Source organism: Sciurus carolinensis, chromosome 14 (genome assembly GCF_902686445.1).
Source record: "Sciurus carolinensis chromosome 14, mSciCar1.2, whole genome shotgun sequence".
In the NCBI taxonomy this organism is placed as follows: domain Eukaryota; kingdom Metazoa; phylum Chordata; class Mammalia; order Rodentia; family Sciuridae; genus Sciurus; species Sciurus carolinensis.
The window spans coordinates 461730-475979 of NC_062226.1; the positions used below are offsets into that span (position 1 = coordinate 461730).

Genomic DNA, 14250 nt, shown 5'->3' on the forward strand with positions numbered 1-14250 from the left:
CACCCTGATGCCGTGTCGTCTGTTGTCTTCAGTGTACTGGGGTTCAGGACCGAGTCTCAGGGAGCTGGAAACCTGCACAGGTCTCTCCAGCCAGCTAGTTTGGTTGAGCTTCCTCCTGAACTGTATGAATTTGCCCATCTTTAGACATACAGGTTCCCAGCCTGCTGTGCTTGGCCCCTGCCCGTCTACCTTGGGAAGAGGCTTGAGAAGGATAGTGAGGGCCTGGGCAGAGACCCACTGGGGCATGAGGCCATGCCCTTGGCTCAGCCTGACCCTTCTGTGCCTGTGTGTCTGTCTGTGGCCCTTGGTGTTTCCCTGTCTGTGTCCCCGTGTGTCTGTGTGCACGTGTCTGCATGGCATGGAAGCCCCCGGTGCAGTCAGCTTCCACCTTGCAGATACCCCACCCCATCACAGGGCTTTGTCCAACCCTGGGGGCAGAAGCATCAAGTTCACATCTGGTCACCCAGCAGGTGTCCTGCCATCTCCCTAGGGTGTGGAAGGGGTCCTGCCATCTGATGTGCAAGGCAGGCTCCTGTTCTTCCTCTATCTTGGCAAGTGACAGCTCTGCCCACTGTTACCCAGCCCAGACCTGTCCCCTCAGCTTTCACTGTCCCCTGCTCAGTGCAGGCAGCTGCAGCCCTGAACTGAATCCACCCTCTGGAGCCACCTGGACATCCCCGCTGCTGCCCTGCTCTCCACAGTCTGCCCCACACAGTCCCCTGGTAGATGGTGCTTCCTGTATCAGTGCCTCCTGCCACCCTGCACCCTCCCAGGACAGGCCGCTTGCCCTGCAGGTGGCTGACCCTACACAGTGCTCTGGCAGACACCTACTTGGTTATGGCACAGGGTCAGCTCCTGCCCCATCCTCAGAGCCTCACCACCTCCAGTGGGCCTCCAGGCTCCTGTGTGTTGGGTGGCGCTGTGGCTGCCTTCTCCCAAGCACTGAGTGAGTGATGGAGTTGGTGGGATGGGGTAGGACAGAGAGGTGGGGCAACAGGAGTGGCTCTGGCTGCCTGGCAGGATCATGCGGAAGCAGCCAGCAGTTGTCCTGGGCGTGGCGCACACCGTGGTGAAGAGGATGTCCTCCTTCGTGCGGCAGATTGACTTCGCTCTAGACTGGATGGAGGTGGAGGCTGGGCGTGCCATATACAGGTGAGGCCTGCAGGTGTGCCACGTACAGGGAGGTCCACAGCGTCTTCCTTTCCCTGTGGGTGTCCTTGTTGTTCCTGTTGGAAGTGGTGCTGCCCACAGCCCCAGCTCGCTGCCAAGGAGACCACATACTGCAGGATGCGCTTGCTCGCCCTCCGGGTAGCCACAGTTGTGCCTTCGCAGGCATGTCATGGCCATCCTGGGCTCGGCAGGCACAGCATATTTTTCCTGGATGTCTGTCCAGTCCATACATGTAAAGCTATGCACAGCCTGATGGCTCAAGCTGCCCTGTGCTGACTGCTCCCAGGTCCTCTGTGAGGCTCTCTAGGCTGCCCTAGACGCCACCACAGACTCCCTCCCACTCGCCCCCGTCTCAGGCAGACCCGGGTCATTGCTCTCAACTGGTTTAAAATTTAAAGTAAGGAAACATAGCAGGCTGGGGATACAGCTCAGTTGGTAGAGTGCTTGCCTTGCAAGCACAAGGCCCTGGATTCAATCCCCAGCACTGCGAAAAATAAAATTAAATAAATAAATAAAATAATAAAGTAAGGAAACAAATTATTTAAACCTAACAGTAAATGTGTGTGTAACACAAATATTTTTAAATGAAAATATAACTGTATTTTCTCAAACAAACAACTTCCTGAGAAGACTATGTTCTTTGGTTTTTTTTGCATCCTGGGGTCCATTTGCTTTTGGGAAGCTGGGCCTGGAGCAGCTGAGTGTGGCAGGCTGAGGACTCCGGGCCTCTGTGTCTGCAGGCAGGGAGATAAGTCTGACTGCACCTACATCGTCCTGAGTGGCCGCCTGCGCTCCGTGATCCGCAAGGATGATGGGAAAAAGCGTCTGGCAGGGGAGTACGGCCGTGGAGACCTCATTGGTGTGGTAGGTGCTGGGCTCCCTGCGTTCGTGGCTCTGGATTGGCCTGGCTGATACCCTGTGCAGGAGGGCAGTCTCCTCAGAGCTGGCTGGCTCTGCACCTGGGCCCTCTGGGATCACATCTGGGGTCTGCTGCTGCCTTCCAGGTGGCTCAGTGCTGCTCCCTGGTTTCGGGTTCTCACTTGCTTCCCAGCCGGCACTAGACCCCTGGTGTGTGGGTTGTGACCAGAGTCACCTCCCAAGGGTCCCTAGTGAGAGTGACTGACAGCTAGCTCACTCAGGCCTTTCGGGGCCACCCGGCACAGGCAGGTCTCTCCATCCTGCACTGCCGCGGGCCGACCCCACGCTGCTGCAGCAGTGAGCTTCTGGGTCTACAGGGGGACGGTAGGCCAGGCCAGGCTTCTTAGAGCTTGGGGCTTCTGGGTTTTTTGTTTGTTTGTTTTAGACCAGTGTTCAGGGAAGCCCAGGGGCATCTGCCGCAGGGTCTTAAGGCTCAAGGTGCCTTGGAGGGTACGTACGTGCCTGTTTCCTCCTGTGCAGCCTGTGCCGTGCAGCTCCTGGCTGCCTCTCCTCTGGGCGGTCTGCACAGGGCCTCTTCCACATCAGAGTCCAGGGCTTCCTGACCTCAGCAGACACTACCCTGGGGGCTGTGCCTCGTGCTGCTTTCTCAGGTGAAAGTCTGTGTGCCTGCAAGATACCATACCACACGGGAATGGCCTTGCCTGGCAGCAGGCCCTGCAGCTCCAAGAGACAGACCTCATGGCCCTCCTGGGCATGTGGCTCCTCTCCAGAGCTGTTCATTTCTTTTTTCTTTTTAAATTTTATTTTAGATGTAGATGGGCACGATACCCTTGTTTTATTTATTTTATGTGGTGTTGAGGATCGAGCCCAGTGCCTCACATGTGCTAGGCAAGCGCTTCACCACTGAGCTATAACACTAACCCTAAAGCTGTTCATTTCCGAGCAGCGTGTGGACTGCCCTTTGCCAGACTATGATACCAGGTAGTGCCTGGGACCCATCCTTGGGCTGGTGGCTTCTGGCACATGCCAGTGGTTCTGATAGCATGGTCACCTGTGAGAGCTTGCTGGAGGCTTGGTGAGGCCATTTTGTCTCCTCCCTTGCGCTGCACCCTGTGACTATGTGTGGTTCTCCCATGGGCTGCTGTCCACCTGAATGCCACTTAAACTGGGCTAGGCCCCAGGCATGCTGAGCAGTGCAGCTGCAGCACCTGGCTCTTCCTCCTCAGGTGGAGACGCTGACCCATCAGGCCAGGGCAACCACAGTGCATGCTGTTCGAGACTCAGAACTGGCCAAGCTGCCTGCAGGAGCCCTGACATCTATCAAGCGCAGGTACCCACAGGTAAGGGTGGTGCAGGGCCCCTGTTGCCTTTGCCCTGAGTCCAGGTGATTATCTAGTCAAGTGCAGACAGACCCACCCTGGAGCAGCAGGTGGGATGGCGTGAAGAGAGTGACAGGAGAGCATGTCTTGGGGCAGGGGCTCCCCCCAGGCAGCTGTGGGCAGGTGGAGTGGGCTCAGAGAGGCTCGGTAGGCTTTGCAGCCCCGCAGCATCTGCGAGGGCACTTGCGCTGCTTCTCAGGGAGGCAGTATAGCTGCTTGTTCTGGTTGTCTTCCCTGAGTGTAGTCACAGGGTATCAGACATGGAGAGAACATGACCTCAGATTTGGAGGCCTGGTCACTGATGACCAGAGGCAGGAGAAAGGGAGTCTAGGTGCTTGACCACTGAGAAGCTGCCCTCAGTTCTGTGATCTTCAACCAACTTTCCATTCCAGTCTTTCCATTCCAGAGCAAAGGCTAAGGCTGGGAGGGTATGGCCCTGCCCTTCACCCCAGGCCGCCCCAGCTACCCAGGCCCTTTCCCCTTACCTGGGCTTACCAGAGGGTGCTGTCCACCCTGTCTCCAGCTGACACTGCTGCCAGATGGTGGCTCATAGAGCAACTTGAACTTGAATCCCCAGGGGCCTCAGGCAGCAACCATGCTCAGGGACACTGTAGCTGTCCATTTAAGGACCAGTCTGGATGAACTGATGCCCCATCCAGGGCAGGGAGTGGTGGCTCCTACCCTGGACGTGGCTCCTGTTGGCCTGGCTGTGCAACCCTATTGGTGGTGCTGGGGATTGTGCGACCGTATTGCACCCATGTGCAGCCTGGGTCCTGAGGCAGAGGCAGCAGGCTGCCTTGGCCACTGGCTGTCCCTCTGTGACTGTGACCACTCCCTGGTGGCCTGAGTATACTCACACCCACTCCCCTGGGTTCATGGCCTTCCCCTTCTCCTTGTCTTTGGCCCCTGGCCTTGCTGCTTCTCACAGGAGGCCGTGACTGTCTGCTTTAAGCTCTTGCCCACACCTAGGCTCACCACTACTGAAGTCACCTTCCTCCTCTGTGGCCAGCTGAGCAGCAGCAGCCCCAAGTGTGTGTAAGCTGCAGGGGTCCATGGAACTCTGAGAACCCGCTCCCTTTCCCTGGTCTCTAGCAGCACCCCATTCACAGGGGTGGGCTCTCCCCTTGGGGTGTGTCCTGTTCATGGGGTCGCTCTCAGCCCTTCACCACAGGGAGCCCTTGGTGAGGTTCTCCCATAGCCCCCTGCCCTCTTCCCATTCCTGCCTGCCCTGGGATCTCCTGCACGTGAACTAGCCCAGAGCACAGTCTTCTGTGTGGCTTCTCCACTGTGCACCCCACTGGTCCCTTCTTCAAATGAGAGGTGTTGGGTGCTGAGTGCTTTACCGCCCGTGTGGTGGGCCTGAGCCCTGCTGTCCACGCCACCCCAGCACAGTGTGGGCAGAGAATGGAGCTCACTGGGTATGGATTTGTATTTCCTGATAATTGAAGATGCTGAGTACCTGTTCACACACTTGTATTGGCCTGTTTTGAACCTTGGCCACCTGACACAGAAATAATCTTTTTTAAAACTAGTTTTCACTTTGAATTATTGTTAATTTTTAAAAGATATTTTTACTTGTAGAGGGACCCAATGCGTGTATTTATTTATTTATTTATTTTTATGTGGTACTTGAGGATCAAACCCAGGGCCTCATACACGCTAGGCAAGTACTCTACCACTGAGCCACGACCCCAGCCCATATTGTTAATTTTTTATTGTGACAATTATATTATGGTTGTTTTTAAAGGCTCTTATGCTTTAGAGAAACATATTCAGATATTAATATGTCTGTGTATCATGAAATGCTTTGCTTGGGATTGGCTTTCAGACTGTCTAGGAGTATGTGTGAAATGCAGCTGCTGGAGTGGGTGAGGGGAGCGGCAAGGATAGACAGCAGGTTTTATTTAAGAAAGTGGTGGAGACACCTGGGAGCAGAGCGAGAGCCCATGGGGGGAAGGGGTCTTGCTTTCTTACAGGCCCCAGGACGCCCTCTTCTTCCCGTACACATGACTGGAAGCACATAGGTTAATTAATTAGCAGCTCAGAGTGCCCAGGAGCACAGTGGAGGGTAACCTGAGCAATGAATTGTTCTCTCTTTGATAACCAGTCCTCACCCTGTTGACCCCCATCATTCATTACCTACACTGACTGCCTAACCTTTGTCCCTATCTCAGTAATAGGAAGCCTGTAATCCCAGCAACTCTGGAGGCCAAGGCAGGAGGATTGCACGTTCAAGGCCAGGCTGGGCAATTTAGCAAAACCCTGTCTCAAAAGAAAAAGTATTGGTAGAGAGCCAGTGGTAGAGAGCCTCAGAGCCTCTGGATTCAATCCCAGCACCAAAAAAAAAAAAAAAAAAAAAAAAATTAAAAATTAAAGTTAAGTAAATCATAACAACTTTTATCAATTTAAAATTAATTTTTAAAGTAAGTTATAGATATGTTGACATCCAGTCCTTAAATACACTAGTCTACAACCTTAAAAAATTTAATATTAATACAACCCAAAATAACATTATTATATCTAAAATGTAATAATTCCTGGACATCATCATGTATCAGTCCACATCCCCAGCTGTCCTCCTGGAGTCAGATGTCCATGCAGGAGCAGATCACACCTGACCAAGATGAGTCCTTAGATCAGGAGGCCCTGTCGGTCTGTCCTTGTCCTGCTTTGAGGCTGGGGTGGCTGCCTTGGGCTATCTCTCTGCTCTAGACAGGCTTGTAGGGGATGTGCCTCTTTTACCTGCTGTCCCTGGCACCCAGGGCTGTCTCCTGAGTGAACTTCTGCTTTCCTGGCAACTAGAAGGGTAATGGTCTACAGAAGGGAGCCTCTGGTCATCCCTGGCCTACAGTAATTTCCAGTCCTTGGCAGTTTCTGAAAAGGGCCTAAGGCCCTGTTTGAGCATCACTGTGCATCTTTAGGTACCAGATTTCATTGTTTAAAATATGTTTTTTGAGGTTACTTATCTTTCTGTGTCCCCAGGTGGTAACTCGGTTGATTCATCTCTTGGGGGAGAAGATCCTGGGCAGCCTCCAGCAGGGATCTGTGACAGGTGAGTGTGTCCCACACAAGGGTGTTGGAGACCTGCCTGAGGGACCCTCTCTGACCCAGGGCCCCACCCAGTCTGTGCACAGCCCCTGCTCACCTAGCACAGTCCCACCCTGAAACCTGGCCTGGAGGAAGGAGGGCCTCTGGGCTGCCCAACCCTCCAGGAAGGATGCAGAGCTCCCGCTAGGGTGACTGAGCAGGGTGGATAGAGGGAGTGTGCTTAGGCTTTGGCAGTGCCTGAAGAATTTGCTGAAATATGTCTCTGTGGGCAGCAGTGAGGAAGTTCCACTGTGTGTGTGGAAAATTGGGATGTATCTCCCTCCTATGTTTGTCAGCCCATTAAAAAAAGGAAACAGGGCGAATCTTCAGGGAGTGGGCTAGCTGGAAGGTGTTGTCTGTCCTGTGCCAAGTGTGGAAAGATGGTAACAGGATCCAGCTTATTTGTCCTCTCCTAGATCTGAGCATGTGCTTTTTTGGGGAGCCATGGTTGGCTCCGGGTTCTGGGGCTGTTCTCTTTCCCTGGACTCTAGACATGGGGAACTGGGATGTTGCTCTTTGTCTTCTTCCCTGGTCAACAGCCTTACTTCGGGCCTCCTCCCTCTTCTGTGCACACCAGGCACTTGGTCCTTTCCCACCTGCCCCACCTCCATGCCCCTGCCTGGAGCCCCCTCGGCAACCCAAGCCCACTGCTCAGCACAGCCTCCCATCACTACCTGCTGCTCTCAGTCCTTCTCCACCTCATTCCGCACCGGTTCTCCTTGCTGGCTTGTCCATGGTCTCTGCCTGCACTGCCCTGTGAGCTGCGTGAGGGCAGGGACTATGCCCGGGACCACCACTGTAGCTCGTGCGCAGTATCGTGTGCAAAAGGGACAGGCTGGTGGACAGACGCACTGCACAGAGGCAGCAAGGGTGATGGCATGGCCCACTCCAAGCTGACCTCACCCTCACCTGATCCCGTCTCCAAAGCTCTGTTGCCAGTGAGGTCACACCAAGTTTCCGTTGGACTGAATGTGGGAGGCGTGTTCAGCTGGGGAGGGGCCAATCTGTTTGAAGTCAGTTTCCCATAGGAAGCAGATCACTGGATCCTGTTTTTGTCATCCTTTCTGATGGTCTTTACCTTTTAATTATGTTTTGACCATTTATAGCTAATGTAATTGTTCTGTCAGGATTCATTTCTGCCATTTTAGAATTTTCCCTTTCTCCCATCCCTACCTTTAATTCAACTAAATTTAGTTAATTAATTTTTTTTGAGACATGGTCACTGATTGGTCAGGCTGGCCTTTAGCTTGTGACCATCCTACTTCAGCCTCCTGAGTCACTAGCTTGCAGTCACTGGGGTCGCGGGTGCAGTTGTCATGCCCAGCTTGTGGCACTTTTAAGCACCAAGGTTGTACTTGTCACTGTCGCTTCAACGATACCTTTGGCGGGCTGGGCTGGGGCTCAGTGGTAGAGCGCTCGCATGTGTGGGGCACTGGGTTTGATCCTCAGCACTGCACATAAGTAAAAATGAAGAAAAAAAGGAACTTTCTGTGGTCACTGCAGCACACAGTGCCCATGCCCACCTTACGTTCGCTCGTCTGTTACTGCCAGCCTTGTGTCGCCAGTGTGCTCAGCCCCCGTGGCTGTCTGGATACCCGAGTTTCCTGTTACGCTCGGTTGCTGTAGTACCTCTACAGGTGTCAGGAACCCATCAGTCAGTGCTCACCGTGCTTTCACACGTCAATCCGATTTCAAGTCTAAAGGGAACAGTGTGTGGCACTCGGCTGCTGTCTCGCATCACTGGTGAGGGTCCATGGGGTCAGTTCCCCTTGGAGAAGGGCCTCCCTGCTGTCCTGCATCCCTGGTCAGGGGTCTGTGGGATCCGTTCCCCCTGTGGAAGGGCCTCTCTTAGCAGTTTGGTGGAGCAAGTTAATGGCCAGGACTTCTCTTTGTCTCCCTCCATTTGCAACCGTCTTACCTCACCTTCATCTCAAGGGGTGTTTTCTAGATGTAGCATGGTTTGATGTCCTTGTGACTCAGCACCTTAAGAACTTTGTCCCACTAATTATGGGAATCCAGATGTTGTCTAACCTCCCCATCCAAAAACTCACTGTCCAAAATCTCAAACTTCTTGAGTGATGACACTCAGCATTAAAGAAGCACTAAAAAGTCTCAAATTCTAGAATATTTTGGATTTTCAGATCAGGGGTGCTCAACCAGTAGTCTGTCAAATGTTCCCAAACCTGAATAAGTCCAAAATCTGAAACACTTCTCATCCTGCAGTGCAGGTTAGCCACACTGTGGAAACATGCTCACCTGTCCAAGCCCAAGTGTGGACTACGGGACACGGGGGTTTACTGACGGCCTTGCGAATCGGGTGCCTGGGGTGCAGGCTCCCCAGAGCACTTAGAACCAGCGTTTCATCCCCGGGAGTGCAAGGTCCCCTGGTTCCTCCTTAGGCTGAGTACTGTGGGACCCCGACCTCGCCTAGGTCTTATTGTCTCCATTGGGCTGTTTAAGAAATTGTCCCTCAGTTGTCCCGACCTCCCTCTTCCTCTGTCCTCATGTGGTGGGAGAGCCTCTCTTGGTCCGGGGCCCTCCCCTCGCCTGTCTGTGGAGGGGCTGTGAATCTTCACCCTCCGCATTGCTTGCAGGTAGCTTCCATCCGGCTCTGCATCCCCAGGCATCTGCCCCCATTCTGTACTGTGAAAAGGGACCATCACACTTTCTATTTCTCACTCAACCTGACTTTAAGTCGTTCCCAAATAGATAAGGTGTTATTTCTTTATGTCCATGTTCAAGAATTTTTTTCTTTGCCTTTAGTTTTCTTTTTAAAAAATTTTTCAGCTGTTAATGGATCTTTTATTTTATTTATTTATATGTGGTGCTGTTAATCAAAGCCAGGACCCACACATGCCTGGCAAGCGCTCCCCCGCTGAGCCCAGCCCAGTCCCTGCCTTTAGTTTTCATAAAATGGATTTTGAACTGTCTGGGCATGAATGTCTTTGGGTGTGTCCTGTTAGCCTTCTTTCAACCTTGAATCTTTCTCCTCTTCTGGAAACATAAGGACTTCCAGGCCAGAGCTTTTGTCACTGCCCCGGGGGTCTCTCTCTGATGTCTGGCAGAACGTTCCTTTGGTCCTTTGGTTCCTTCCTGTTTGCTCTCTCCCCTGACCCTGCTGGAGGCCTGTGCGGAGAGCTCTGATTTCATTCTGTTGGTGGAGTGCTCCTGATCACCGCTTCTAGCTGCTTCCTTGTCCCTGTCAGGTGATCCCCGGGTCTGAGACACATGGCTGTTTTGTCTGCTGATGCGCTTTTCTTGTTCCAGTCAAGGTGTTCCTTGCTCCTGGCACACCTGGCAATCTGGATCATGCCCTGCTATTTTGAGTACTTTGTTTCCATTTAAATCTTGCATTTTAGCAAACTGTCACTGCGCATCTGCAGCTCCTGTCCTGGCCCACTTCTCTGGACTGAGGTCTGATGTCAGCCAGTCCCAAGGCCTTGCAGTACTGCTCTGCCTGCCCTGTCCTGTGTTCCCAGAACCAGTGTGGAAGCTGCTGGCCGTCTGCCTCATCCCAGTGCTCAGTTCTTCTGGGGTGGGGGTGCTGCAGCTGGTCCCCGCACAGCCAGACCTGCACACACTGGTCTGAAGTGTCTCTCTACCTCTCCCGCCTCTGGTTTAGGGCAGGGGTGCTGTAGTGAACTGCTGGGACCAGGCATTTGCTGGTCTCTCAGGAGGCAGCCAGGCAGGACTTGTGACAGCCAGTTGGTGTGTGCCTGTTCTACCTCGTCTTGGGCCAGAGCCAGCACTTGACGAGCACCATGCCTAAAACCTAAGGAAGAGCTACACAAAGCCAGTGCTGGAACCCCTTTCAGTTCCACCCAGAAGGGAGGTTCTGACATCTGAGGTCCCTGGGAAGGAGGAAAGGGAGGGCTTCCCTGAGGAGGAGCTGCTGCAGAGTGAGCCTGTGAAACCCAACCGAGGTGGAGGTCCAGCCTGGTGGGGTTCTCCTCCATTTCTGCGTAGTAGCACTTTTGGCCGGGGCTGTGGATTTTTAGAATCACTTGTCAGTTGCCTCCTTCATCCTGAGGACGGCAGACTTCCCCTTGGCTTTGGAAGCGTCATTGTGAACTCTAGGACAGTCCGCGTCCCCGTGCCTCCAGCTCTCTGGGGGCCCTGACTGCTGTGCTGAGGGTTGAAAGGGGGTAGGATATACCCTCATGGGGTGGGAGTCCACAGCAGGGAGCGTGGCACCCAAGACCTGCTGCACAGAGGGGCTTCCTGGGCCTGGGCTTTTGTGGAGGCAGCTGGACCTGTAGGTACGTGGTCAGGTGGTGTGGATGAGGCTAGGTCCACCAGGAGAAGCCAATCAAGAGGACAGCGTGTGGCAAGCCTCCTTTTACTTCACTCTCTTGTGCACTGTTGCACAGTTGATCCCTGAGGTTGTAACAAGCCCTCTGCGGACAGAGCCCTGCAGCGGAGGAGCACTTGCAGTCCACACTACCGGCGTCCTCCCAGCCTTTCTCAGGGCCCTCAAGGACACGCTCGGGGAGGCCACTGGACTGGGATGGCAGATTCCAGTGCCCATTCCAGGACTTGGGTCTCTTCCCAGGGGCCAGCAAGCGCTGTGGCTGACACCTCCCAGCACTGGGCTTCCTTCTGTACTGGGAGGTGGCTGGGCTTGGCTCCTTGGCAGAAGCGAGTGCCACCTGTGAGCCGCTGGGAACGAGGCTCTGGGCTTTGCAGACTTGCAGCAGAGACAGGCAGATGATGCTGAGCCTCCACGGGCTGCACACACCCCTTCCTTCATAGTGGGGAAGCACCTGTGGCCAGCTGGCAAGTCAGAGAAGATCTCCCGGAGCAGGAGATGGAGTCAGGAGGGGAGAGGGCAAGACGGTGCAGAGCCAGCGGGTAGGAGTTCTGGATGTTCTGTGGAGATGGAAGGTAACAAGAGCATGTCTGCTAACCTTCCAGGCTCATGCTGCTTCCAGGAGTGAGGGGCAGAACGTTCCAGCAGGAGCCCATCTGTAGGAGGCTCCGTGCCCTCTCGTGGCAGAACAGGACACCTGCCTGAGTCTATTCTTTTCCAGACCCCACTGCTGCCTGGATCTCCAGGCCTTGAGGTCAGGGTCGAGCATCAGTCCTGTCGAGCCAAGGCCTACCATCTGTCCTGTCCTCCTCACTGTCCTGTTGGTTGGTGCCTGTGTCACCTGGAGACCTGAGGCTGTCCCAGCAGCAGCCCCCCGGGTTGATGCTCCACTCTGTGCTCCATAGGCCACCAGCTTGGGCTCCACACAGCAGGCAGCAAGTGGGACGTAGGGAGCCCGGCTGGCAACCTGTCCACGGTGGCTGCAATGCCCGTGTCTGAGGACGTGCCACTCGCCACCTTCGCCCTGGAGCTTCAGCATGCCCTCAGTGCCATCGGTAAGCCTGTACAGAGAGAGGGCCCCCGGGCTGGGAGGGCTCTGCCTTGGGGAACTTCACACTGAGGACTTGGCTGCCAGGCTGGGCAGCTCAGTGGTGCAGGAGCGTGTGACAGCAGGCCACCACGGAAGCCCTCAGCACAGTCCCCAGGATGCCTTCCTTGTCCCCCACAGGCCCCATCTCAGGGAGGGGACACTGGTGGGGAGCTGACTGACTGTGGAATGCACCCCCTCCTGGGCTCAGGTAGCTCGGCTGGTGGAGGGTCAGGACAAATCCACCACTCGGAGCCAGCGCTGGGGTTCTGTCATTTCTAGTATGGGACCTAGGGACCACCATCCATCGGAAACAGGATTCCTGACAGCTAGTGAACTCAAGAAAGGGGAGTACAAATGTCCAAGAACTCTTGGGAATTTTCAGATTTATAAGCTATTCCGTGTTCTTGTGTTCTTGTGCACTAATTTTTGGTTGTTATGGACACAGTACCTTTTTATTTTTATTTATTTATTTTTATGTGGTGCTGAGAATCGAACCCAGTGCTTCACACGTACTAGGCAAGCGCCACCTCTGAGCCCCAGCCCAGCCCAGCACTGATTTTGTTGGTCTTTGGTGCTGGGGACGGAACTGAGACCCTTGGCATGCTCGGCGATCCTCTACCAGTGGGCCACGCCCCAGCCAGGACTCGCTCAGTTGCTGAGACTGGCCTTAGGCTTGCAATCCTCCTGCCTCAACCTCCCAAGTTGCTGGGGTTACAGGTGTGGCCATGGTGTGCGGCTTCTTCTTCATACTTTATTTATAAGTTCTTATGTAACCATGGTGACCATAACATTAAGAAGTCAATTAGTCAATCATCTGTGGTGGGATTAAACTGGAAGTTCCAGGGTTGAATGCCATCAGGGTTGTCTGATCACCAAGAAAAGCAGACTGTGACTCCCTTGTATTTCTCTCGATACCATGCAGAAGTGTCCTCCGCCGGTACAGACATTTAATGACAGAAAACGTGAAGTAAATGCCAGCAGAAACGTCTGTAAGACTGAAAGGTGCCACTTTAAATATCTCAGATCTAAAAGTTATTCTCAAGTGAAATTTTAAAAATCATTTTTATTTTTTAAAAATGAAAAATTCAAACACAGAAGCAAGAGTTACCTTGTCTTAGTCTTGATTTTTGTCTCACAAGTATTCTGGATGTTTGTAGGAAGTCCTGTCATTTCCAGTGACATTAGTCAGATTGTTTAGAATGCAGCTAGACCATCTTCAGGTTGCACATGGGTATGTGCTGCTTCAGGAAAACTTATTCCTTTTTAAAAAAGCTTTTATCATTATGGAATCACAGGAAATGGCAAAAGAGTAAGGTGAGACCCCACATACACTTTGCCCGTGTTCCCCAGTGGTGACAATACACATAAGGATATTGCTAGGTTTCTGCCACTGTGAGAAAATACCTGATAAAGTCAACTTAAAAGAGTGAAGACTTAGGGTTGGTGAAGCAGAGGTCTCAGTGCATGACCACTTGGCCTCTTTGTTTCTGGGCCTGTAGTGAGGCAGAAAGAACATCCTGTTGGGGAGCCCGTGGGAGCAGAGCGCTCATCCCACAGTGACCAGGAAAGCCCCCATCCCATGGAGTGTGGACCCCTCAGCGTGCTTGTCCCCTGGGCTCAGGGTGCCTGAGAGCCCATTGCCTCCCAGAGGCCCCACCTCAGAGCATGGCTGCCCTGGACCGGCCCTCAGCTCCTGAGCCTTGCAGGGGCACTCCAGGCCAGACCCCAGCAGTCTCCAGGCCAGGAGCTGGGCACTGTGTGCTCCATGTCCGTCCCACGTCTGGCTGTGGAGTGCCGCGTGGTGCAGAGGAGACCCTACAGCTGCCCCCACTCTCAGGTCACTTGCTCATTGGCCTCCCCCGCCCTCCCGCTCGAGGTTTTGTTATGAAACAGAGCCCTTCGGCATGTGGTCTTTTGAGATCAGCTTGCTTTCTGTTGAGAGGACTCTCCATTGTGTGGGTGCCACCTTGCAGAAGGCTGTGAGGTGGTGTCCAGTCCAGGGACTGCTTGCTAACGGCGAGCGTGTGCTGGTGAACTTTCCTTTGGGATAAATGCCCAGGAGTGGGAGGCGGGCCACGAGTGTGTGGCATGAGGTGCCCGAGTGACCGCACCCTGCCTCCCACCAGCAGTGACGGGGACCTGCTCCCCTGCAGCTCTGCCAGCAGGGAGGCTTCTCCTGGGCTGGTCTTGGCAGGTAGAGATGCTGAGAACTTCCCAGCGCGTCCTCACTGTCTGTGTGTGTCCTTGGGGGTGTCTGCTCATCTTTTCTCGCTTACTTGCTCTTTCCTCCCGCTCTCCTTTCTTTCAAGAGCAGGGGATGGAGCCCGGGGCTCTGC

At 53.9% G+C, this 14250-nt stretch overlaps 1 protein-coding gene across 2 annotated transcripts in view; it reads left to right on the forward strand.

Annotated features, from left to right (window-relative positions):
• The window catches only part of Pnpla7 (patatin like phospholipase domain containing 7), a 72253-nt gene that overhangs the window by 39319 nt on the left and 18684 nt on the right, over window positions 1-14250 (forward strand). For both annotated transcript variants that reach the window (XM_047524322.1, XM_047524323.1), the window contains 5 exons: window positions 1021-1152; window positions 1911-2034; window positions 3276-3389; window positions 6411-6480; window positions 11730-11879. In XM_047524322.1, coding sequence (XP_047380278.1) covers window positions 1021-1152; window positions 1911-2034; window positions 3276-3389; window positions 6411-6480; window positions 11730-11879 — 590 coding nt within the window. The remainder of the gene's footprint in view (window positions 1-1020; window positions 1153-1910; window positions 2035-3275; window positions 3390-6410; window positions 6481-11729; window positions 11880-14250) is intronic.